The sequence below is a fragment of the Pholis gunnellus genome (assembly GCF_910591455.1).
Source record: "Pholis gunnellus genome assembly, chromosome: 3".
NCBI classification, from domain to species: Eukaryota; Metazoa; Chordata; class Actinopteri; order Perciformes; family Pholidae; genus Pholis; species Pholis gunnellus.
Window position 1 is genome coordinate 167,558 of NC_136529.1, and position 24,647 is coordinate 192,204.

The 24,647-nt window shown below is 43.6% G+C and overlaps 1 protein-coding gene across 2 annotated transcripts in view; it reads left to right on the forward strand.

Moving 5' to 3' along the window:
- Positions 1-24,647, forward strand: part of cadpsa (Ca2+-dependent activator protein for secretion a) — a gene marked incomplete at its 5' end in the record, with an annotated part of 193,825 nt that overhangs the window by 93,276 nt on the left and 75,902 nt on the right. For both annotated transcript variants that reach the window (XM_079156889.1, XM_079156890.1), the window contains 4 exons: positions 1,779-1,887; positions 2,881-3,093; positions 19,433-19,569; positions 20,505-20,692. In XM_079156889.1, the coding sequence (XP_079013015.1) occupies positions 1,779-1,887; positions 2,881-3,093; positions 19,433-19,569; positions 20,505-20,692 (647 nt within the window). The remainder of the gene's footprint in view (positions 1-1,778; positions 1,888-2,880; positions 3,094-19,432; positions 19,570-20,504; positions 20,693-24,647) is intronic.

Genomic DNA, 24,647 nt, shown 5'->3' on the forward strand with positions numbered 1-24,647 from the left:
CTGATTTGTGACGACAGGCCGGTATGACTGGCAGCTACAGTAGCAGCAGTCCAGCTACAAACTAGCAACAGTCGCTACACTTCCTGTTACCAACACAGGATGCACAGACAGGTCAAAGCCTTAACGGTCAATACTGGCCTTTTGTTAACAGGACTGAACATGTTCATCCCTGCTAGCTTCCTGTACAGGTCAGCTATGACTCTCTCACTCTACTTTTACTGAGGGTTGCATGAAAGGAAAGCCTTCAGGCTCATTGAAATCAAAAATCCATCCTCTGGAAACTTGAATGCGTTTAACAAATGTGATACATTAACTTGTGGGTAAAGTTCACATGTCGGCCTGGTTTCACCAGGACACAAACAGTGGTTTCCTGGGTGAAAGTCTTGTGTTTGTTTGCAATACACAGTATTTCCAACCCTCACATGACAACTGTTTTGAGCTGTCTCTCATGAATCAGAAAACTGAATGTCTCTCATATGATCCATCTTTCCCATATGACATGAAAATGGGATAAGCCTCTTTAGGTCATTCTCACCAGGGTGTCACAGGGCACTTATGGCCCCCTTTCATTTTGATGAGAGTACTAATTTGCATTTGTATAAATAAATATGGCTGTACACACACACACCCACACCGCCCCTCTACTCATTATTGCTGGTCATGAACACACATCTTCAAGTTAACCTTCTAATTCCGCCACTTAACTTTGTTATGATGTGATTAATATAGCACACACACACACACACACACACACACACACACACACACACACACACACACACACACACACACACACACACACACACACAATGAGAGGTCCACTTGAAGTTACACAGCTGTCATGGACAAACCAGTCCTCTCTCTCTCTCTCCCTGTCTCTCTCTGTATGTCTCTCTGTCTTTCTCTTTCTGTCAATTCAATTCAATTTGCTTTATTGGCATGAACGTTTAGAAACGGTATTGCCAAAGCATCAAAAATAATAATGTATACAATAACATTAATACAATAACATTATTAATGGTATATATATATATATATATATATATATAGTGTGTGTGTGTAGGTCACTCACTGTCCCTCAGGTTGTGGCAGTATTTTTAATTTTGAGATGTCACTACATTTTTTTTTTAATCTGAAATTACAATCGAATTGTTTTAAGTAAATGTTCCTAATTTTACTGAATGTTTCGCATTTTAGGAGGAAGTACATCTCTGTCTCAGCCTCACCTGAGACAGGTCTGTCTCTGTCTCTCTCTGTTTCTCTTTGTCTCTCTCTCTCTCTCTCTCTGTCGCTCTCTCTCCATCTCTCTGTCTGTCTCTGTGTCTCTCTCTCTCTCTGTGTCTCTCTCTCTCGCTCCAATATCTTTAAGAATCATCCTTTCCATCACCCTGTTTTATGAATGTAACATAGTAATTTACAAACTCTAAAGACCCCTACGATCATGTGTAGTTTAAGATATTGACATATCTCAACATCTATTGGATTCTATGCCACTTCTTGGACTTTGTGATTGTGAGCATGTTAGCATGCTGATTATAGCATTTAGCTCAAAGCACCACTGTGTTCCGCCTGACAGAGCAGAGAGTTTTGATATACTTCAATTTGATTTAGTGTGTAAAAAAGACCCATAAAAGTGTATATGTGTGTGCATGACAGCTAACATTTAGCCTACTTTGTTCGGTTGGAAAGAACCACAAGCGTCATAGCAAAGCTAACTAACCAGCATACCACGCAGTATTGAATGCATTCCTTTTTCCCTCTCTCTGTGTCCGGTGCAGGTGAGTCAGTACACCTTTGCAATGTGCAGCTACAGAGAGAAGAAGGCCGAGCCGGTGGAGCTCCTCCAACTGGATGGCTACACAGTGGACTACACTGACCCCCAGCCAGGTAACAGCAGTCACAGAGCTGTGTAGAGCATTCCAACAAGCAATGCCAGGAAATTGAAATTGAAAATGTGTTGTTAAAGTGCTGCCTGATTGGATCTCTTCTCAGGACTGTGAGGTTCAACCTCTCACCCGGCTTCAGCCTGACAGAAGATTTAAAAACACATGTGTTGGTGTTATGTCTGCTTCACCCCACAAATAAACGTAGCAGACTTTATAATGGTAGAGGTTAACGCGTCTGTGAAAACAGTTGTATCATTTCTCCTGTGGCTGTGGAGGAGCTGTAAGTCAGAGAAAACCGCCGTGATGATGTCATCAATCCAACCTTATTGAAGTTCAGTACTAACTCACTAGAATAAGTTGTTAATTTATCATTTAGAACATTTAGTTTGTGCACCTATACTATAGACTCTGTTTTATTCCAGTCAATGTCAAAACACTTTTTTTTACAAATTCTTTCAAAATTCAGTAAAGTACAAACAGTATAAAACAAAACAGAGCATATCCAAACCTTCAACCCCCCACACCCTCACCCAACTCAGGTCATGTACATGAAAAAAAACAAGATAATAAATGGTGAGCTGGTAAATAAAAACATAAATAAAAATTGCATTTTCAGATTTAGCCAGTTTAGTGAGATGATGATGCCCTTCCTTTTGATTCTTAAATGTGTGGATCTCGCCGAGGTGGCCTGGCTCATACTGAGATGAGATATCATTGAGGTGTGGACAGCATGTGAACACAATCCAGATAATTTATCAAATAAGGTCTCTGTCATATACCCGAACATAAAGCGATCAGTCAGGTCACAAAGCTGAGTTCCAATCTGTTGCAACCAAACACAGAAGTCGCATTAAAGAGACACGTGAAACTGTGGCCTAGCATCCAGTTGGGTACTGCTTGTGACGGTAACTCAGGACTTCCTGTGGCTACAAACAGCAATGTATGATCCTGTTCACACATAAATCATCTTCCTCTTCCTCTGTCCATTCCTCAGGTCTAGACGGTGGCCGGACTTTCTTCAACGCCGTGAAAGAGGGCGACACTGTGATCTTCGCCAGCGACGACGAGCAGGACCGGATCCTTTGGGTGCAGGCCATGTACCGAGCCACGGGTCAGTCACACAAGCCAGTTCCTCCCACCCAGGTCCAGAAACTCAACTCGAAGGGGGGCACAGCACCGCAGCTCGACGCACCCATATCTCAGTTCTGTAAGTCTTCAACTCTGTGTCCTTTAGGTCTCGCAACACAAGATGCAGTCATCTTTCTCGATTACTTTTTTTTCCCGTCAACTTGATGATGCAGCATCTCTTTTAGTTGAGCCTTCATTTATAATATTGTTGTATTTTCTACAGTCTTGTGAGAAAATTGTAGCACAAGAATCATAAATGTCATAAAGTGACATTGATGGATTAAACTCACTGTAGGAAATGAGATATTCTACTGCCACCACATTTTATATTTTCACATGACAATCATTCCTCTTGTATCTTCTGAAGCCTACTTCTATTATGCTCTTCATTCATATTGTAAAATATGAATGTTATAAGTCAAGATCCAAACATCAGTTTGCTGATATATATGCAGCAGTGGCGGGCCGTGCATTTTATACCTGGGCCTTCAGTGCTGTCCTTCTACAGTTGAACCACCTCCTAATTACCTCATTATGACGCCACAGCTACGGTTATTATTTGTTTCTAGGGGTGTAACAATATACATATTCGTATTAAACCGTTCGGTACGAGGCTTACGAACCGAACAATATGAATAATACTAGTGCGTTTGGAAAATACAGAAGCTTAAATTGTGGGAAATTTAATCTTTTTGGTGGACTTCGCTCAACATTGCAACCCACTACGTAAGAGACACTTTGATGCCGGAAATAAAACATTGTACTCTGGTGTGGCACGTGTGTTCTGGGAGGCGCGCTAAACTAGCTTAGCAGGAAAACCAACAGCAGCACACACGCTACACTCTCCCCGCAGCGTTTAGCTGCGGGGAGAGTGTAGACCATAATTCTTGCTTTGTGTGGCCTAATTAAAAGGATGAGACCAAACACTAAGATACATTTAGATTTTATGTGGGTCTTTTATTTCCCCCGACTGCACTCACAGAGTACAGCGTTAACTAGTCAGATTTCAAGGCACTTTACAATTTACAGCAAACCTAAACTATTGCTTTTTACTAAATTTAAGGTTACGATATACATATAGCTACTTATAAAACACAACAGTAGTGGCTTCCTCCTGCCAAACAGAAACAAAGAACCTCAGCATCTGGGTCATGCTGTTCAACTCTTCAAAATATGCAGATAACATTCATTTACAAAGGAACACAATTATTTTCAAAGAAAATAATAAACTCACTCCCTCATCAGCAATCGACCTGTGCGCTCTGATCCACACCCATGGAACTGACGGCAGCTTCCGTCTCCCCTCTAAACGAGGCAGATGTACACAACTTAACACCAGATGCGTACAACTTAACACCAGTTAACGACAAACAGTTAACCCCAATTTCAAGGTGATTCTGCAGTAACTTAGTAACTTACGCTGACCCGTAGTTCAGGTATTTCTAATCAGCTCAGTCCTCAGCAGCCTCTGATTCCCGCTCTTTATTTACACATCTCGCGTGAACTCAGTCCTCTCGCGTAGCTCACGCTTCTTAAAGTGACAGTACAAAAACCTTCCTACCCCCACTTCGCCTGGCTACATTCTCCCCTGCTACCAGTCAACGTCCTCTGTGACTTCCTGCCTGTCTATGTTTCCCTGAAGCTTTGAAGTATAGAGAACTATGCCAGCTAACAGCTGGGAGAGTACATCAGGACTAAAAGACACCGCATTGCACGAGGAGCTAGGCAAGTTAAATGGGTTCTGGTGTATCCCTGCTGTTTTTCTCTGACTCCTGCGTAGAGGGGGAATGGGTGTGTCAACATTTCCCTCCTTTCTCTTCCTTGGAGTAGGCACAGGCCTCACCTCCAAATCCTCAGCATGTGAGCTGGGTCTCTCTGACATGGGCTGAGGACAGGGTACTGATTTCTCCTCCAGGTCATCATCAGGTGGGTCACGTCCCTCCAACCCAAGTAGATCCCCTCCATCAGCCACATTATCCAGGTGGCTCTCCAATCCCTCAGTCAGGTCCAGATTCTCACGTTCCTGAGTTGTGACACCTTTAGTTGAGGGATAATACACTTCCTCCACCAATACAAACTCTGGATCAGAGGACTCAGTTTCAGACTCTGGACTCAAAGCAAGTTCATCCACAGGAGTAACTGCCTGGTGATGTCGTCTCGGTGCTGGTATTGGCCCCACACATGGTCGCAAGTTGGACCTATGCACCCTCTTCACCAGTCCTCCCTCCAGTGTCTCCACCGCATATGTGGCCCCTTGGATATCCACAACTTTGTACACAGTAGCCCCCCAGGCATCCTGGATCTTATTCCTTCCGGGTGGTCGGTGACGGAGATACACAAGTTGTCCCACCTCGACCGGCGGGCAGTGCACCTTCTCCTGTTGGTGGGCTACCCTCTCCGCAGCCTTTCGCTCAGCACACTCTCTCGCTCTTGCATGTGCATCTTGGAGACGCTCCTGGTGTACAGCTAACCAGTCAGTTTTGTCATGTTTCACTTGTGCCTGGCCTAACAGTGCATCGATTGGAAGATGCGGACGAACACCAAACAGCAAAAAGTAGGGTGGATACCCTGTGGTCGAGTGTGGCGTGACATTATATGCATACACAAGCTCGAACAGGTGTTCAGGCCAACGTCGCTTCTTTTCAGGGGGGAGTGTGCGTAGGAGGTCATGCAGGGTCCTATTAAACCTCTCACACTGTGGATTGCCTTGTGGGTGGTGGGGCGTTGTTCGTGTTTTCTTCACCCCGTACAACTTGCACAGTTCAGCAATCACTGCACTTTCAAAATTCCTTCCCTGATCGGAGTGTAGACGCTCTGGCACACCATACTTCATGAACCATTCTTTCAGAATGACCTTAGCAGTGGTATCTGCTTTCTGGTCTCGTGTAGCAAAAGCCTGGCTGAACTTGGTGAATACATCAGTCATCACGAGTACATTCTCACGACCATCGGTGGCGCGTTCAAGCGTGGTGTAGTCCACAGCAACAACCTCGAGGGGGCGAGTAGCCAAGAATGGAGTTTGGGGTGCTTGGATCTTGGGCTGTGGCATTTTTGTCAACACACACCTCTGACATCTCTTCACCCACTGATCTACATCCCCATGCATACCCACCCAAAAACATCTCTGCCTCAGCAGACCCAATGTCCGCTCAATTGGGGCCCTGATGCCCCATCTGGTCATGCACACTTTTAAGGACTCGCTCTTTGAGGGAGGTAGGCAACAACAGCTGTTCACACTTTCCAGTATGAACATCCTCAATCACACGGTACAGGAGTCCATCCTTTTCTCTGATCCGTGGCCACTGTTTCAGCCAGGAGCAGACTGTCTTAGATAAACCTTTTCTCTCTTGGAAGGTAGGTTTCCTCTGTCTGCTCCAAAACTCTCTCACTACACTAAGTGTTGGATCTGATGCTTGAAATTTCTGAAGTTCTGCTTTAGAATATCCTGGCAAGGTTGGTGTGTTATCCTGAGCTACCTCACTCGTTGCTGTCTCACTCACCTCAGATGCACATAGCTGCCTGACCCTACCCCACCAATCCCTGCTGCAACTAAATCCAGGCCCAGAGCTGTACCTGTCCTAAGCGAGTTGCATATGGCCACACACCCATCATACTCTGCATCCTCACTTTCAGGTTCTGGTTCATTGGCTGCTGGTTGCCGGGAGAGTGCATCAGCTGCAGAATTGCACCTACCAGGGCGATACTTCACATCAAAATCAAATACGGCCAGCTGAGCGACCCACCGCTGTTGAATAGCCCCTAAGTTGGCAGTCGAAAGATGACACAGGGGGTTATTATCCGTAATGATGGTGAATTTGGACCCCAGAAGATAACTCCTAAACTTTTCAGTGACCGCCCACTTCAGAGCGAGGAGCTCCAACTTCATACTGCTGTAATTTTGGTCATTCTTCTCAGCCCCTCTTAGCCTCCTACTTGCATAAGCAATGACTTTTCGCTTCCCCCCCTGTTCCTGGCATAGGACTGCACCTAGACCTTGACTGCTAGCATCTGTCTCTAGAATAAAAGGGCGGTTAAAGTCTGCGTAGCCAAGCGTGGGGGCGCTGGTCAGCTTCTCCTTTAGGAGCTCAAAAGCCTGTAGACACTTTAGCTCCCAGGCTGACCTGAACAACTCATTACTCCTGACCTTGCTGCTCTCTTTGATACAAGCATTTACAACATCGTGAAGGGGCCCTGCAATTTGGGAGAAACCCTCAATGAACCTTCTATAGTAACTGCAAAAACCCCAAAACGACCTTAGCTCTTTCACAGTACTGGGAATGGGCCACTTCTTCACTGCACTTATCTTGTCAAGGTCTGTGCCAATACCTTGAGCTGAAACTTGGTGGCCAAGAAATCTGACCTCGGGTTGAAGAAAATGACACTTCTTCATTTTGACTTTTAGCCCTGTCGCTCTCAACCTCTTCAAGACTGTCTCTAACCTCACTAAGTGGTCTTGGAATGTTGATGAAAACACTAGCAAGTCGTCCAAATAGATCAATACCATCTGCAAAACTAGATCACTCATTGTAGCCTGCATCAGACGTTGAAAGGTGGCGGGCGCATTACAGAGCCCAAAGGGCATCCTCAGGTACTCATAAAGGCCGAATGGTGTGGCGAAAGCTGTTTTGTCCCTATCTTTCTCATGCACAGCAACCTGATGGTATCCGCTGGCGAGGTCGATTGTCGAGAAGAACTTTGCGCCACTCAGAGCGTCCAAAGTTTCATCAATGCGTGGCAGTGGAAATGCGTCACGCCTGGTCTTCAAGTTCAGCCTCCTGTAGTCAACACACAGCCTTAAACTTCCATCAGACTTGCGCACCAACACAATAGGTGAGGCATAGGAGCTTGAACTCTCTTGAATCACTCCTTTTCTCAGTAGTTCAGAAATATGTTCCCTGACCTCCTTGTACTGATTAGGTGGGATGCGCCGGTAAGGTTGGGAAACTGGTGTCTCGTCCACCACAGGGATTTCATGCTTCACCTTATCAGTGTATCCCAGATCCTCATCATGAACTGCAAACACATCTGCGTACTTCATCAGAAGCTCTCCTAGTTCCACCTGCTGTTTTGGCGTACCTCCTAGATGTAGTTGCTCTAGTAGGCTTTGTACATCACTGTCACATCCATGATCATCCTTCCGGTTGATCGTCACTTCCTCATGGTCAACGGTAATACGCTGAAACTTCACCTCGTAGGGGTCACCCTCAACACAGGCTGAGAATACCTAACCTAGTCTTTGGGGACAACCACACATCCTCCGGTGAGAGGTTGACAACTTGGACTGGGAACACCTGACTGTTGGCTGACACCACCGTTGGCAAAACAATCAATCCGCCAGGCAGTGGCATAGGCCCTGGCTCGAGCAGCATGCTGGTGTCACCACCCGACGATCTCCTGAGTCCCATTGCATAAACTGTGGCAATGGCTGAAGCAGGTATATGCACTTTCTGTTTTCCTGCCACACGGGCTGTAGATACTTTTCCAACAAGTTCTGCCTCCTGCATTTGATGGAAAGCGTCTCTCCAAGCAGAATCCAGCTCTCCCTGTAGAGCTGTGTCAAACTCTGACAGTACCATCTGTCTGCACCGTTTGGCGATATTCATCCCAATAATGCCAGGTGGAGATGAATCTGGTCCCTGGGTGTCATCATCTTTGATTATTAAGAAACCACACTCTGGAATGGTGAGTCCTATCACTTGTATATCTAACTCAACATAGCCTAAATAGGGAAGTGGTAACTTGTTGGCTGCTGTGATTTTAAGCCATTTAGCTGTACAATGCATATCTTCATCTTCTCCATGGAGGTGGTCCCTGAAGAAGCTTTCTGTCAAAGTGCTTACATTACTGCCGGTGTCCAGTAGGCACCTAAGCGGAACTCCACCAATCTGGATGTCTACCTCAGGGCATTTGCCTACAGCACGTTCTAGAAAACGCTCTTTGGTTAGGATGTCCTGTGAGCCTTTTGACTTGCCTCGCATTGCCCGGCTCATTGCAATGGAGGGCTCCTGTTTCCCTGAACCGCAGGACTAGGCTTAGCATTAGAAAGCCTTCCTGAGTCACGTGGTCTATTGCAATGTCTGGCCATGTGCCCAACCCCCTCACACTGCAGACAAATTGGCTGTCCATCATCAGTATACTTCGGCTTGATTTTGAATCGAACACCTTTGGTTCCCTTCTCTGAACTAGCATTTTGCACGGTGAGCTCACGGACTGCATTGGTTAGCTCACCAATAGCTTTACCCTGTTGTGCAATTATTTTAACTACTTCCTGCAGAGTGGTTGTCAAGTCAGTCTGTGCATCACTGGTCGAGTCTGTTTTTTCAGAAACCTCGTCTGGGCCGCCGCCCACTAGAATCCTGTTTCTCGCCAGGTTAGTACTGCGAGGCCGGTCTTCAAGTGTCCACATTATTGCCTCTTCTCGTACATCAAACAGGCTTGAGTCAGGCTTCTCTCTTATAAGCCTACGCAATTCACGTCGAAGGGTGGAGTCACGTACACCTTCAATGAACTGGTCTCTAAGTGCTAGCTGTACATCAACTACAATGTTAGGAGACTGTTGAAGAGCAGAATTAAGCAGCTGTGAGAGCGCATGTGAAAAATCCCGCAAGTCTTCCCCATCTAACTGCCTGCGCGCATAGAAAGCATGTAACAGTTGTGGAGTAGTGCGTCTCTCTCTGAATGCTTCCCTCAGGTATGAAAACAGATCACTGGATTGCTTGACCTGTCCACCCACCCGTAACTTAACCTCCTCTAGAGCTGACCCCTTTAACTGTGAGAAGATGAAGTCTACCTGCTCCTCCCCATGTAGACCCCTTGCTCTCCCCCTTGCTACCTCTTCTATAAACTCATCAACAGTGTGAACATCTTTCCCTGGTTCACCACTAAAAGGTGCCATTTGTTTTTCTCTTGGAATGTAAACAATAGACCTTGGTTGAGCCTCACCCAGGGTAGCAATACTTGACATTACAGCATCATGTTTTCTACCCAGTTCCAAAATCTGTGACTGCAAAGGGTTACCTCTCTCATCAGAGATGGAGAAAGCTGGGTTGTCCCCATTATGGCTGGGCCCGGCCCATGGAGCAGCCGCACCCTCTTCCTCGTCTGACATTTCAAACTGTCCCCTTCAGTGTCCTTACTGCAGCAAGATAACACAGTCACTACCAGTTGCGATGCCTCTCAGTCCAGCTGTCTCTCAGAGGGAGAAGTCCCGTGGTCCTCTCTTCCCGTAGTCTAAGGCAACAATGCAGGCGTCCCTCTCGTCCTGGAACACCAGCCACGTGCCACCCTGCTGCGTCTGGGACACCTCACGGCAGTCGTCACACCCTCTGCTCCCGGAGCTGGAGTCTTCTTAGCCACTACTGTTGTTTTTATACGTATTATCCCTATCCAACTATGACCTCAAAATTAACTGGGGATCCCACCGCTGCCACCAAAATTAGTGTGGCCTAATTAAAAGGATGAGACCAAACACTAAGATACATTTAGATTTTATGTGGGTCTTTTATTTCCCCCAACTGCACTCACAGAGTACAGCGTTAACTAGTCAGATTTCAAGGCACTTTACAATTTACAGCAAACCTAAACTATTGCTTTTTACTAAATTTAAGGTTACGATATACATATAGCTACTTCTAAAAAACAACAGTAGTGGCTTCCTCCTGCCAAACAGAAACAAAAAACCTCAGCATCTGGGTCATGCTGTTCAACTCTTCAAGATATGCAGATAACATTCATTTACACAGGAACACAATTATTTTCAAAGAAAATAATAAACTCACTCCCTCATCAGCAATCGACCTGTGCTCTCTGATCCACACCCATGGAACTGACGGCAGCTTCCGTCTCCCCTCTAAACGAGGCAGATGTACACAACTTAACACCAGATGCGTACAACTTAACACCAGTTAACGACAAACAGTTAACCCCAATTTCAAGGTGATTCTGCAGTAACTTAGTAACTTACGCTGACCCGTAGTTCAGGTATTTCTAATCAGCTCAGTCCTCAGCAGCCTCTGATTCCCGCTCTTTATTTACACATCTCGCGTGAACTCAGTCCTCTCGCGTAGCTCACGCTTCTTAAAGTGACAGTACAAAAACCTTCCTACCCCCACTTCGCCTGGCTACATTTGTAAAAGAAAACAAAACCCCAAACAGAGAATTAAATATCCGACCCTAACCCCGCGCATGATGGGATGCTTCGTCATTAACGGACAATGCATATAGTCAAAATTAACATAATTAACACAATGACAAGAACAAACTCACAAGAACCAGTCGCATATATTTACATGACAACAAAGCAACAAATCAATCCAGCAACACTGCAGTGCTAAAACACGTATTCCACTGTACACTGAAGAGCACAAGCCATTCAAATATTTAGTTCACTTACCAAAAGCTGCTGTTCACTTAAAGACAAAGTCCATCCTCCTTTCTTTGTTAACAAAGAGTTTAATGACGCCGTTGTACAGAACATCGGTGCAGTTCAGTTCCAGCCAGAAGTCCTCCTGCGAACGTGTTCGTTGAGTTGTAGATCCACTCGGGTCTCAGCAAAAGTTTTCAAAAGCACCGTAGCTTGTAAGTGTCGTGCTATGGTGTCGTGTTGCTGCCTTGGTTAGCCACCGCAGGTTAGCGTAGCATAGCTCCAAACACTGAGACGCTCAGTTGCAAATAAAACGCATTCTTAGCCATAAAATATGCAACGCTTCTCCGACGCTGTTAGCCAGAAACAGCCAGTACAAATCCTTTTCCATGCTGGGTCAGGGCTGCTAGCTGTGGGGTTGGCCGACCTTTTCTTACGATGTCCAGTTTTTTTGGAAATATCCTTCTTGAGAAATCCGTTTCTCCTCCTTCAGCCATTGAGTGTTAAAAAAACACAGCTAGGTAAAAAAAAGAAAAGAATCTACACCAAGCAAAACGCTAATAATCTCATGTCAATGTCATAACTTCTTATATCTTTCAACTTGAACTCTTACTACTACTAAGTTCTGCTAGCTAGCTTCAGCTTCACAACAGTGATGCTAGCCCACTGTCCATTCACGGTGCACGTTAATGCTGACGTATATAGCTAGTTGAGGTCCTTCTTTTCATCACTCTCAGATTCTTGTTCTCTCTTCTTGTGCTACTACTGTAGTTGTCCCCACATCATTTTTTACATATCCGCCAACGATGTTCTTAGTTTGTCCTCTTCCTGGTCATGTTCTATTCCCGTTTTCAAACGTTACTCTTTCTCTGTGCGCTGCTTCGCTCTTTGTTGTACAACTGCTGTAGCATTAAAGTGTTGGTGGCTTTGCTGTGTGTCTTTATGTTTCTGTTTGTTCCTTCTTCATCTTCTTCTAAACCCTGACCCTGCTATCTTCTAGCTGGATTAAAGGGTAAGTGCTTTCCTCCCCTTTCTTTCTCTTCCTTCCTCTTGTTGTCATTTGATGACTTTCTGTTTGTGGTTTCTGTGGGAGGACAGAAACACAAAACATACTCATGCAGACATGATTTGCTTTGGCTGTGTTTCTGTCTGCCATCTTTACAGCATTCATGTGTCATGGATCAGCCTTCAAAGTGCTGCACTTAGGTCAGGGTTAAATCGCTGCAGAGCTATAGCATTTTTAACAATATGGGATGGTCACCTTATCACTGCCATGAGAAAAGAAATCCCCATAAGTCTGCCTCATGTGGGCTGAAGGCTTTTAAACAGCGGGGTGGGGGGGACAACACAAAAAATAAAAAATACACGGCTGCAAATATTTAACATCAAAACTGTTCATACTGGCAGCAAAAAAAACCTGATGTGTAAAGATCTAAAGAATACAAATCTGGTGTATTTTTATTCATGGGAAGGGTTTTAAATTGTTTTAAAATAGCTTGCTCTGCTAATTATAAAATAGTAGTCTCTGAGAAAAATGAGAATAATCTAAATCTATAATAAATACATGGATGGAATTTAGGTCTTCTGCCTCACACATAAATGAGGATCAGATAAATAATATTTTGGGTGGAAAATGTTTGCAATAGCAGATATAGTCAGTCATTTTTTACCTGTTATTGGCTGAAATGTTGAAACAGTTATGAAACAGAAGAACTTGTTCAGCTTCTAAAGAAGGTGCACAGTGTTTTGTGTGAAACGGGATTGTCCAGAGTTGGGCTTGCTGTTTGGTGGCGAATGCAAGAATGTGTAGATCGTTCAATGTGGTGAACATCAGGCAGCTGCAAGCACTAACATTGTTGTATTTAATTGTTCATCAGTCAGGATCAGACTGATGTGCAACGATGCGCAACAGTCTGACCTACAGCCAGGATACTGCTATTTGTTTGTAAAATGTTTTATCCCAAACAACAATCTTTTTCTTAACAAAACCAAGTAGTTTTGTTGTTTTAGTTTATTTAGAAAAGACTATGTATGTAAAGTGCTGAATTGACACGTGTTGCTTTTGTAGGAAAACGCACGAAAAATGAGGAGTAACTTTTCTTCAGAAGTCATACGAACCGTTGTACGAGAATACGTTGAACGTTGCCGTCCCTGCCACGACCAAAACGGACGCTAGAAGGGAACGTAGAGCGTCATAGTTTGAAGCGTAGGGCCACTGACCACTGACAATGTGTTGGCTGGAATGTATACACTTGTATATCAATTACCAGAAAAACCTTTACATAAACTTCTGTATGTTGTATCACACAAAATGCAAAATACAGCATAACTGACTTAAAGAGAAAAGGGCCAGACCAACACACCTAATAAATAAAAACGGCTTCCTGCGTGGATTTTTGGAGGTGAATTCACTGAGTGAGCTGTTTTTGACACAACCACTGGAGTCCCACTGAGTCCCAGCAGCGGGTAATTACCAAGTTAAAAGTGCCAGGCAATGAATTATACAGTGTGGTTGCTGCACAATTAAACCAGGCAGCAATCAGTCAATGTTACCAAATAACTACTTGTCAGTTCACACCTGGATCAACGCAATGAATAATATAACAATATTTCACCCCCACCCACCCAACCCCCGACTCAAATCAAAGTAGACTACATTCAAACATTGTCACTACAAAGACAAAAGTAAGAGATTTGTTTTCCAGCTGCTGTGAGGTAAAACTGATCTTCACAGTTTATGCTTTTTCTTAATGATGACTGCTGGTTTAATTTGTTTCGACATACACTACCGTTCAAAAGTTTGGGGTCACTTAGAAATGTCCTTATTTCTCAAAGAAAAGCACTTTCTTTCAATGAAGATAACATTAAATTAATCAGAAATACACTCTATACATTTTTAATGTGGTTAATGACTATTCTAGGTGGAAACGTCTGGTTTTTAATGAAATATCTACATAGGAGTATCTGGAGGATCACATTTGTGGGTTCGATTATACTCTCAACATGGCCAGAAAAAGAGAACTTTCATGTGAAACTCGCCAGTCTATTCTTGTTCTTAGAAATGAAGCTATTCCATGCGAGAAATTGCGAAGAAACTGAAAATTGACACGAAATTGTCTGGGTGACCCCAAACTTTTGAATTGTATTTTAGTTTTAATTTTAGTTTATTTAATGTATTTTAGTACCGTAAAACAAGTTTATAATTACAGTGAAATTATAAAGTTTGAGAGGCTTTTGTTTTGTCCAATTAAGGTTTCAAATCCTTTACTCAAGCAATATGAATGCTAATTATAAGAAATTTCCTCGCTCCTCGCTTGAACCGGAAGTTGTTCTGCACCGCCATATTGACGGCCGTCCCAAAGCTCTTATTTATCTCATTTCAAGGTGTTATCAGTGGTTATCAGCCTCATAGATTTGGGCTAGAGGTGGCCTGCTACACCTAGTAGTTTCGGAAGGCTGCTTTCATTTATTCGTATGGTTGATCACCAATATGAGAAAAGAAGACAACGCCTACCTTGGTAGTACTGATTATGATAGGGCCAAGGAGGAAGTCAGGTGACGTAGTATAAAGAGCGATGTAAACCGCATAGGGAGGAGGTCGGGGTGAATGGATGGGTCAAACAAACACAGGATTTTCACCCAGGAGACAGCTGTCAAACAGAATACAGTTGTGTTGAGTTTGACAACTTCATCACTGAGAATTAAGAAGTGTATCTTCATGATCAGGTGTGCATTGGTGTGGGCTGGAGGGTTTAGGTGTTGGGGCATCAATGAGGATCTTGGCAAGCGTAATGACAGATGTGTTTCATGATCAGTCCACAAAAAAAGCAAGCCAAGTGCTAAATAGCCCCAAATGGTTTTGACCATCCAACCCAGGACCAACAGCGTTCGTCTCCTCTGGATCTATAATTGAATAGCAGCTATCAATCATTGTCAAGGCCGTCCTTCCCCAGCCCAGATGGACGAGGGTGACTAGTGTCACTGCATGTTACTGTCCAGCCCTCCCGCCTCCCCTCCCGGTCACTCACATCAAACAGACCTGACAGGCCACCAGCTACAGACCAAGGGGGCACCACAATGTCACCTTTTTGGATATTTGGGGGAGGGGGGGGTGGACTTGTTGACGGGACACAATCAGCTCCCAGCATCCCGCTCTTTGTTTTGGTTGTTGATTGACAGCTGGGGAACCTTCGCTGGGCAGTGAAGAGGACTTTGGCTGACAAATCTCTTGATCGTGGAGCTCCGTACAACCTTCATTCATATGTGTCCCAGGTTTGTCCTGACTGATGGGACAGTCCACACTCCACTGTCTACTCAAGATCAAAGTTGAATTGAATCTATGATGAGCTGTACAGTTATTGAAAAATAATATCTTGTGGAGTGTGTTATTCTATTGCTGTGTGGGCCAGAGTGGATTATACCGCTTATAATATACTTTTGCATCAATGAAAACATAAAGGCATTGTTTGTTTATATTTTAGGAAACACATTCTTTCTGCTGTGTCCTCAATCCATTTCTTATCCACTCACCCACTACTCCCTTCCTGAGTCACAAACTGTTCCTAAAAATGTAATCATTTTTCATTTAAATAATGCTTACATGGTTTAAAATCATAAATAGCTCACAAACCAATCTGTGCTGGTGCCGGATAGCAAGCAGTACTGGTTGGTGTCTGGGTCTCAGAATGTCTATAGTGTGCTGTGTGCCCTGGACCTGAACTAGAACACAACAGGGGCACAAAGACAAATCAGTGCTTTGATTGCACTTTAAATGCAGTGGGGTTTCAGTTGTATAAATGCATTGTTTTAAAGAGTCCAATCTATTAGTATTGACATTTCTTAATACTAGCAGTCCGATTGAAGGTAATGTAATGCTAGTGACCATCGAGCAGAATAATTTGTAGTGTAAGGTTACCGTTCTATGACAAAACAAATGACCTTGTCTTTAGTTAGCGTCTACTCCAACACTCTGAGTTTCAGGGCTGTAAAGCATGAAGGTTCCACATTGGCTCGCCATTTTAACACATCATTGTAGTGCTGGGCGGTGTGACCAAAAATGTGTATCACGGGATTCTGGCGGTTTCACGGTATATCACGGTATTTCTTTTTCCCCTTGACTGTGTTGTTATATAGGTTTAGAGTGGCTTACTCTATTGTCAGGAGTACATAGAATATAAAAACATGTTAATGTCATCGTGTATAAAGGCTTTGCTTACTAGAGGGTGTGCTCGTTTGTTCGTGTAATGTTGGGATAGCAGTTTGGCTGAAGTATTGTCACCCCGGTCAGACGTTCCTTGAATCCAGTGTTTTAATCATTGCTCTGATTCTTTCTCGACTGTCTGTAGTGGGACCATGTCCTTGCCGAGCTGGATCGTTATTGCGTTTGTAATGTCGCTCCGCCGCTTGCTTTTCTTGTCGTATGCTGCCTCGAGCAAATGCCTCTTCAAGCGATGGCTGACCCTTTGGCTTCACTGTTTCACTCGCGTTAACGTTACCGGCTGATGGCCTCGAATCCGACATGGAGCCTCTCCAGCTGTTAGCACTGTTGTGCTAGCGGGCTAGCGAGCGAGCTATACCTAGCATGCAGTTCGCCGGTGAAATTGTATAAATGTACAATTATTAGTGTTACAAATTGTTTGTGTCACAAACTGTTTTGTCGTGGTGCTTTGCCCTGTTAAAGAGCGTCAGTTGTGGGTTATTAATTGTTGTTATAAAGTTATAACCATGACTAGGGGTTTCTCTCAATACACATAAGACAACTAACTCTGACCGCAGCGTCCTCCGCGGCAAACAATATATTTAGCTGCCTGTTGAAGAGTGACAGCAGTTGTTTCGGTGATGCACTGGTATGACGGTGTGTGAAAATTTCATATCAAACGGTATACCGCCCAGCACTACATCATTATATAAGGTTTGCAAACGTATTGACATGTAAATCCCAAATACAAGAAAGTGTAAACAGAGCAGGTGCCCCCCCCCCCCCCCCCCCCCCTTTGTACCCCACCAGCAAACTCTGTAGGTTTGTATGGATTCACAGCCCCCAGCACCCCCACTCCCTATAGCACCTTGGTCTAAGTAGAACACACCACCACCAGGAAAGCAAGTGAAAATCACTTGTCAAATTTGATTTAATCCTCCTATTTTGCAGATTGAGATTAGTGTGGGGCCACACAACATCCTCTGCTCATTTGGAGATGTTCAGGACAGCGATTAATTAGGGGCCCCACCAGGGGGCTGGGGCCACCGACACTGCAGTGAGGCATAGAAATGGTGAGGGTGTTGGATTGTATTAGGGTAACGCAGTTCTGGACCTTGGTTACTCTTGAGCTGCCGACCTTAGGTGTGTGGGTTAACCGAGTTATTTCCCCGAGTGGACTCATTAAAAGTCTTGTGCCTGTCATTTTATTAGCCAATAGAAGAGAAGCCTTCAAAATTTGGAGTTGCTATACAGCCTGGTGGACAGCCTTTACAAGACTAATGCTGCCACTACTCTACTGCCTTATAAAACAGGATGTTGCATTGATCGCTAATGGGCCAGTTACATGTTAAGCTCTCACTACTGCCTGCGTCCTTTCAGTGCCCATGTAAACCAATTGGGCTGTTCACACACAACGTGTGCAGTGTTTCAGCGGTTATTACCTACTCTGAATCTGGCAACAACACACACTGATATTTCACTATCTAACCATTAAAATGACATATTATATATCGTATAAGATTTGATCATTTGATTTTCCTCCCCCTCTCTGCAGTTTTCCTGGCATTTTGATTATCACTAATTTTCCTCTCCTCATGATCAAATTTCAAAATCTGTCCTTCCACTTTTTATTAGATATAGCCTAGTGTCACTGCTGTTTGTGATTGTGGTTTTTAATTATGTAAGCTACTAATTTTGTACATTTTAAAGTTTAATGCATCAAAATGATGAGGCTAGATCTATAAAGAACTTTGTGCTCTTGTAAACAATTTTGTGTAAATGTTTTTGTAGTGGTGGAATTACTTTCATTACTTTCAGGCTACTCAAGTACTGTACTTAAGTACAATTTTGAGGTACTTGTACATGAGAGAGGGTCCCTGGAAGTTGTAAAGTCTGAGTGAGAGGTGAGCTGACATGGCTAGAGCTGTGAGCCACTCTCCGAGCTGAGTTAGATCCGGACGCTTTGCTCTGCTGCGAAGAGACAAGTGTACAACTATTTTCAGTTTGTTATGAGACGGTGGCAAGACAAAAAAGGTAATTCATGGAAAACAATGAGCTTTTATGGTCACGAGTCCACCCATGCAGCTGGCCTCAGAAATCTATTTAGTTACATGCATAAAAGCTTTTACACACTGGGGGTAGTTTTTATTTTTATGTGATTAATTTGCACGCCAATATATTTTTAGTACTTTCACATTGAATATATATATATATATAGTGTAGTGAAAAAGCAACAGAATTTAAAGGCAACAACCAATCATGATGTGTGGAACGGGTTGAGTTGCACCTATATTTATAAAACAGAGACACAGACACTTTACAACCTTGACAAAGGCAGTGCCTACCAGATCCATTCCTTCCATTCTTACCTTTCACAGTAAAGGTCCTAGACATATATCATCAGTGTTGCGACATGAATGTCTGACTGTGCATGAATTCAACATAAACATGACCCCCAGAACTAACCATCAGCCTCCAGATCAGCAGTCACCTCCTGGCAACAAAACTGGCAACCCTCATGAAGGGTCAGTGCTGGACACATAACCTAATAACTATTTGGCCCTTTAAAAACAAAAAACTAAATAATGCTGTTACATGAAAACATTTCTTTACCTATAATAAAGGGCTTTGGTGTATTGTACTTTTCAGAGATTGAATAATTACTTGATTTAACTTGAATTTGCAGTTTACGTTGTCCTTTGTTGTGCGTTCAGCATTGCGGTATTGTTGGCACTTCATAGGATTATTTGTTTACATTTTTGTTCCACATAAGAATAAATTGAATGCCATGGTTTATTTGATTCAGTTGTTTTTTCTCTCTCTCTTCCTCTCTGGCCCTCATTGGATGGGTGTGCATAGATGCTGACCGAGCCCAGAAGCACGGCATGGACGAGTTTATTTCAGCCAACCCCTGTAACTTTGACCACGGCTCGCTGTTTGAGCTGGTACAGCGCCTCACATTGGACCACAGACTCAACGACTCCTACTCCTGCCTGGTAAGGAAAGACCTTGTAGTGTAATCGAGAGAAACTGAACTCAAAACGCATATAACATATAACAGTTTCTCTACATTATGAGTGAAGATACTTGGTCAATGCACATCTCACTGGTCTCCCCTTGGTTTTGTTGTTGTCTGTTCTTACACTCGTGGCTTGTACTGGAGAACAGCATTCATGCTTTGTTTGGTTACAGTTTCTTTGTGAACTTCATAATAGTTGTGAGGAACAAAATGTGCTCCGTAGGGCTGATAACGCCGCTGCTTGCCTCCTGCACATGTAGGTAGTAGTAATAGTATAATAGACAGTGGCTAGCAGAGACAAGGTTGAATGATAACCACGGCTGATGTTAATTGTTTCTTCCAAAAAGTGTTACGTGATCAGGGTGTGACGATCAGGAACGTGCACGACGTGACTGATAAGACCAATTCAAAGGTGTCTGCGTCAAAAGTCTCTGTTTCTGCCTATCCAGAGTCAAATGCAACCCCAGAGTTTTCACACTAAAACAGCATCAGAAAAGTTTTCAAGCGTCTCAGTTTTAGGGGTTATAGAATGCTGGGGTAGTGTGGATGCATAAGTTTGCATGGCAAAAGTTCTACATGTTCAAACTTACTAGCGTGGATGTAGCCTTAGTTTGAAGGAGGCTGAGGATCGACGGACCTAGTCCAGCTACATGTACAGTAATGTCTGTACAGTCTTTAGATTAGACACAGACAGGACTGTGGTAACAGTCAGGTTAATAAAGCATGGCGACGATTCCCTTCATTCAGAGGCGGTCAAAGACCCATAAGTCCATCTCATCGATTCTGTATCTACAGGTAAAGGTACCAGAATGATGAAGCATGCTGCCTGGCTTGCAGTCTTGTATGATGTCTGTATGTGTGTACCAACATCTGTTTGCCTCACTCAGCAGTGTTTGTGTGTGTTACCCACAGGGCTGGTTCAGTCCCGGTCAGGTGTTTGTCTTAGATGAGTACTGCGCTCGCTACGGCGTTCGAGGCTGCCATAGGCATTTATGTTACCTGAGTGATCTGCTGGAGAGGGCGGAGAACGGAGCCATGATCGACCCCACCCTGCTGCACTACAGCTTCGCCTTCTGTGCCTCCCATGTCCATGGAAACAGGTACACATCAAGGTGCTGGCTAGTCCCACATCCTTCACTTTACACACAGCCAATAGCTAGCGTTGAAAGCTAAATTGATTGAACACAAAATGCAATTTCTTTTATTGTCAAAACTGATGTTGGAGCAGGACAATGGTGACAGATGAATGACAAGCAGGCCAGTCCACATAAACAGGCACCTATAGAATGCAATATGTGACCCCCTCTCTGTTTTTTATGCTTTTAAAGGAAATGCTTTGATTTGTTTTCATTTTGCATGTTGTTTGCATGTTGTTTGCATGTTGTTAGCATGCTCACTTTTCCTCTCTCTCTTGTCTATTTTTCCTGTACAACCTCTTTACCTTGTTCAATCTCACAAACTGACCTTCTCCCCACTGTTCCCAAATCCCTGCATGTCCGCACAACCACACCTAGTCAGCGTGTGTCTGAGTTGCTAAACTGGCCAGTATCTGAGGACGAACTCGAACGAGCCCTGTTCCTCTCTGCCCCTGAGCTTCCTGCCCAAACTGCTAAGAGAGAACTCAAAATCATTGAGTTTATGAAGAAAAAGGACTTCAGGTCCCCAATGTTCTCAGGAACTAGAAGGTAAGTAACCTCCTGGTCTGTGTGGCACAGTCTGACTAAAGAGGAAAACAGAAACATCTTCTTTAGAAAATGTAACCATCATCCCTGACTCGTCACTGAGATCTGCAGATGCAGCTGCATTGCTAATCACAGTTTTCCAACAACACAAATGGTCAGGCAGGTTGTGAAACAAATCAGGTTTAACCCAGTTATTTAAACCATTAAAGAGAAATTAGGCCAAAATGAATGCATCTGGATTGTCTGTTAGAGCAGTGATTCTCAACTGGTGGGTCGTGGACCCGTTTTCAGTGGGCCTTTGCCTGAAAAAATAATTTAAAATCCTGTGCTTTTATTTTGAAGGGGATTTTTTATGCAGCGGAGTTATTCACACTTCTTAACAGTATTTGCCGTTAATGCCTTGTAATGTTGATATACACCCGCCATTTCACAGCATAGAAGAACACACAGTTTGTTTTCATGCTAATTGAGCGAAACGCAAGTATGACACCGACTACATGAGATATGGATCTTCTTACATTAAGGACAAAAGAGGCAAAAACCGCCGTGAGTTTAGTGCAGCGAGGTTCTGGCACAAGAAAGCATGAAGCCGTTTTACTGGTTTACGTGAAACGTGTGGGACGGGGACTGACAGGAACAACTTCTCTGCACAAGAGAGCTCCTACACTACGACTGCAGAGGACATGTTCAGCTCAGGTTCAGACTGCTCCATCTTTTTATTAAATACATTTGAGAAGTTGAAAATGTGGGTGTCGGCTTGTCATTAAGAGGTGATGGTGGGTCCCGCAGCCAGACCAGTTGAGAACCACTGTGTGAGAGCACTTGTACACAAGCGCAGGGTCCCAGGAAGTGGACAGAGGAATAGATAGTATGCACAAATAGAGTTTCCATCCTATCTGAAAAATCTGAATTCTGATTAAACAGTCTGAGATTGAGTTCTAATTTACTCTTGAAGGATACGCACAAACATGTTTTATTTTTGTATCAAATTCTTACTGCCTGTGGGCTTGAAACCTGATATGTCAAAGTTAGCAGCTTTGGAGGAAAGCTTAAATTCACAGCGGTTATAAATGATTCCGATGGCAACCCAACGGCATAAATACATGAATAGAAACTAAAACTAAAACTACCGATTGAACATACATATGTGATTGTTCCTTTTAAAATACTCTGCACTGTTTGTTCTGAACGAAAACTAAACTCGTCCCACTGCCTCCATGTCAACTCTTGCGTTTTCCCTTAAAGGGCCAGTGTGTAGGATTTGGTGGCATCTAGAGGTAAGCAACCAACTGAGACTTCTCCCGTGTGTCAACCGAAGGATAACTATGGTGGTGGACGCAAAAGCGTGAATGGCCTATCTAGAGCGAGTGTTTGGTTTGTCCATTTTGGGTTACCGTAGAAACATGTCGGTGCAGCATAGCAGACTCTGTGAAGAGGACATGCTCCCATTCTAAGCGACAATACATCAAAGAAAACATGTTCATGAATATGATATTCTATTTCTGCCAATAAATCCCTCTAAATGCTACTGACTGTTCCTTAAAAAACGTAGGCGTCTGGTTCGACGATAGCTTTGTTAGCGTTCAGCACAGGAGTCATATGGCCTTGGTCCCAGTATGTACCCTGTTATCTAAGTTGCAGTATTTACCTCTTGTCTAATCTGCTGTGATGTGCTCGGACATCACATCTGTCAACATCACAGTCGGCCGTCTGCGGCTGATGCGTAACAAAGATAGACGAGGGCCACTCCGGCGCTGAGGGCAAAGGTCAGGGAGACTGTCGCTCTTTGACTTGAACTCAGCCATCAAAAAGTTCTTTATTGCTGCCAGAGGACAGAGTTCATTATAACACACCGTTTATTATTTATGAAAATAAATACACATCCATGTGAATTAAGGTCTAAATTCAAATTTCCTCTTTCTTAAAATCCCAAAATAATGAGTCCTATTTATCTACGTACCCACACATCACACAGCCCTGCTCTGCCAGTCCAGCCGTCGCGCCCGGAGGTCGAGGCATGACAGGTTGACAGGTTGTCATGTGTGATGGCCGAATGTCTCCGCTGCCTACGCTGCTGCGTGTGCCCCAGTGCACACACCTCTCCCAGACCACCCAAACACACACACACACACCCCACCCCCACCCCTGCCTCCTAATAGCCTGCTGGCCTGGAGGCGTTGGTGCTCCGAGTTGGACTCGGTTGTGCGGTCGCCTGCTAAAGTGTCAGGATTTGACTTCTGTCCAGCTAAATGTCTACTCCATTTAGATCCACTGTTTGTTAGGAAATGGCTTTAAAATAAACAGATGAAATATCAGCTGCTCTTTATTTCATCTAAAATAAAGAAGAATTAACTCAACTTTGATGTGAAACAGCAATTCATGTTTAAAGTGAAGCTATATTACAGCTTAGCTACACTCTATGGTTTTAAAGTGAGTGAAACGCAATCGCAACAACCAGAGAATCTTTGTGATTTTAAATATTGATCCACTCCGAAGTGAAGCTGGTGATGTCCGAGGATGGAATCTTATGCAAAATGTCTACTGTTCACACGTGCAGCATCTTGTGGTACAGCAGGTGTGAAATGTATATTTAAAAAAAAGATTCATTATAAAAAAGTGTGTTTTGAATTAATACAGAAACCCCACAATAACTAAATGAAATAATCACAAAGTCATTTCAATTTCAATTTAATTTCAATTGATCATGTTTTATTTTGTGCAAATAACATCACTTGTTTTTGGTCTGGTTTAGAGCAGCAACTAACCATTTTTTCTATATATTTATTTCTTAATGATTCACCTTATTTGACAATAATTAATAAAATGTCAGAAGTAAAACCTTTCAGTCACAGAATCCCAGAGTTCTAAGATTAAGATTAAGATTAAGATAGACTTTATTGTCCCGAAGGAAATTTGTCTTGGAGACATACATACAGTGTCTGCTGTTAAGACAATAATGTCTTGTTAAGTTGACCAACAGTCAAAACCAACCAAATGACAGCCAGCAATTATTCACCTTTGAGAAACTGGAGTCAGATTTTACACTTTTGATCAGAAAATTGCTGAATTTTCTGAATTATTCAGATTCCATTTAAAATGGAAGTTGCAGGAGAATCCCAATGCAAACATGTCACATGGTTTTCTACCTTGAGGACTTGGTGTGGTGGTCCCTGCATATTTAAAGGAGACTGGACGTGTTGCTGGCTCGCCGTCTGTCTGTCACTGATGGCTCATTTGCTTGTTGTCGTCATCGGAGCTGTGAAGTCATGAGGTCAAGCAAACATGAGGAAGCTGCCAAGAAACAACGCTCGGCAGGATGAAAGAAAAGGGGGAGAGAGAGAGCCCTGCAGGACTTAATTAGTGTGAAATCTCC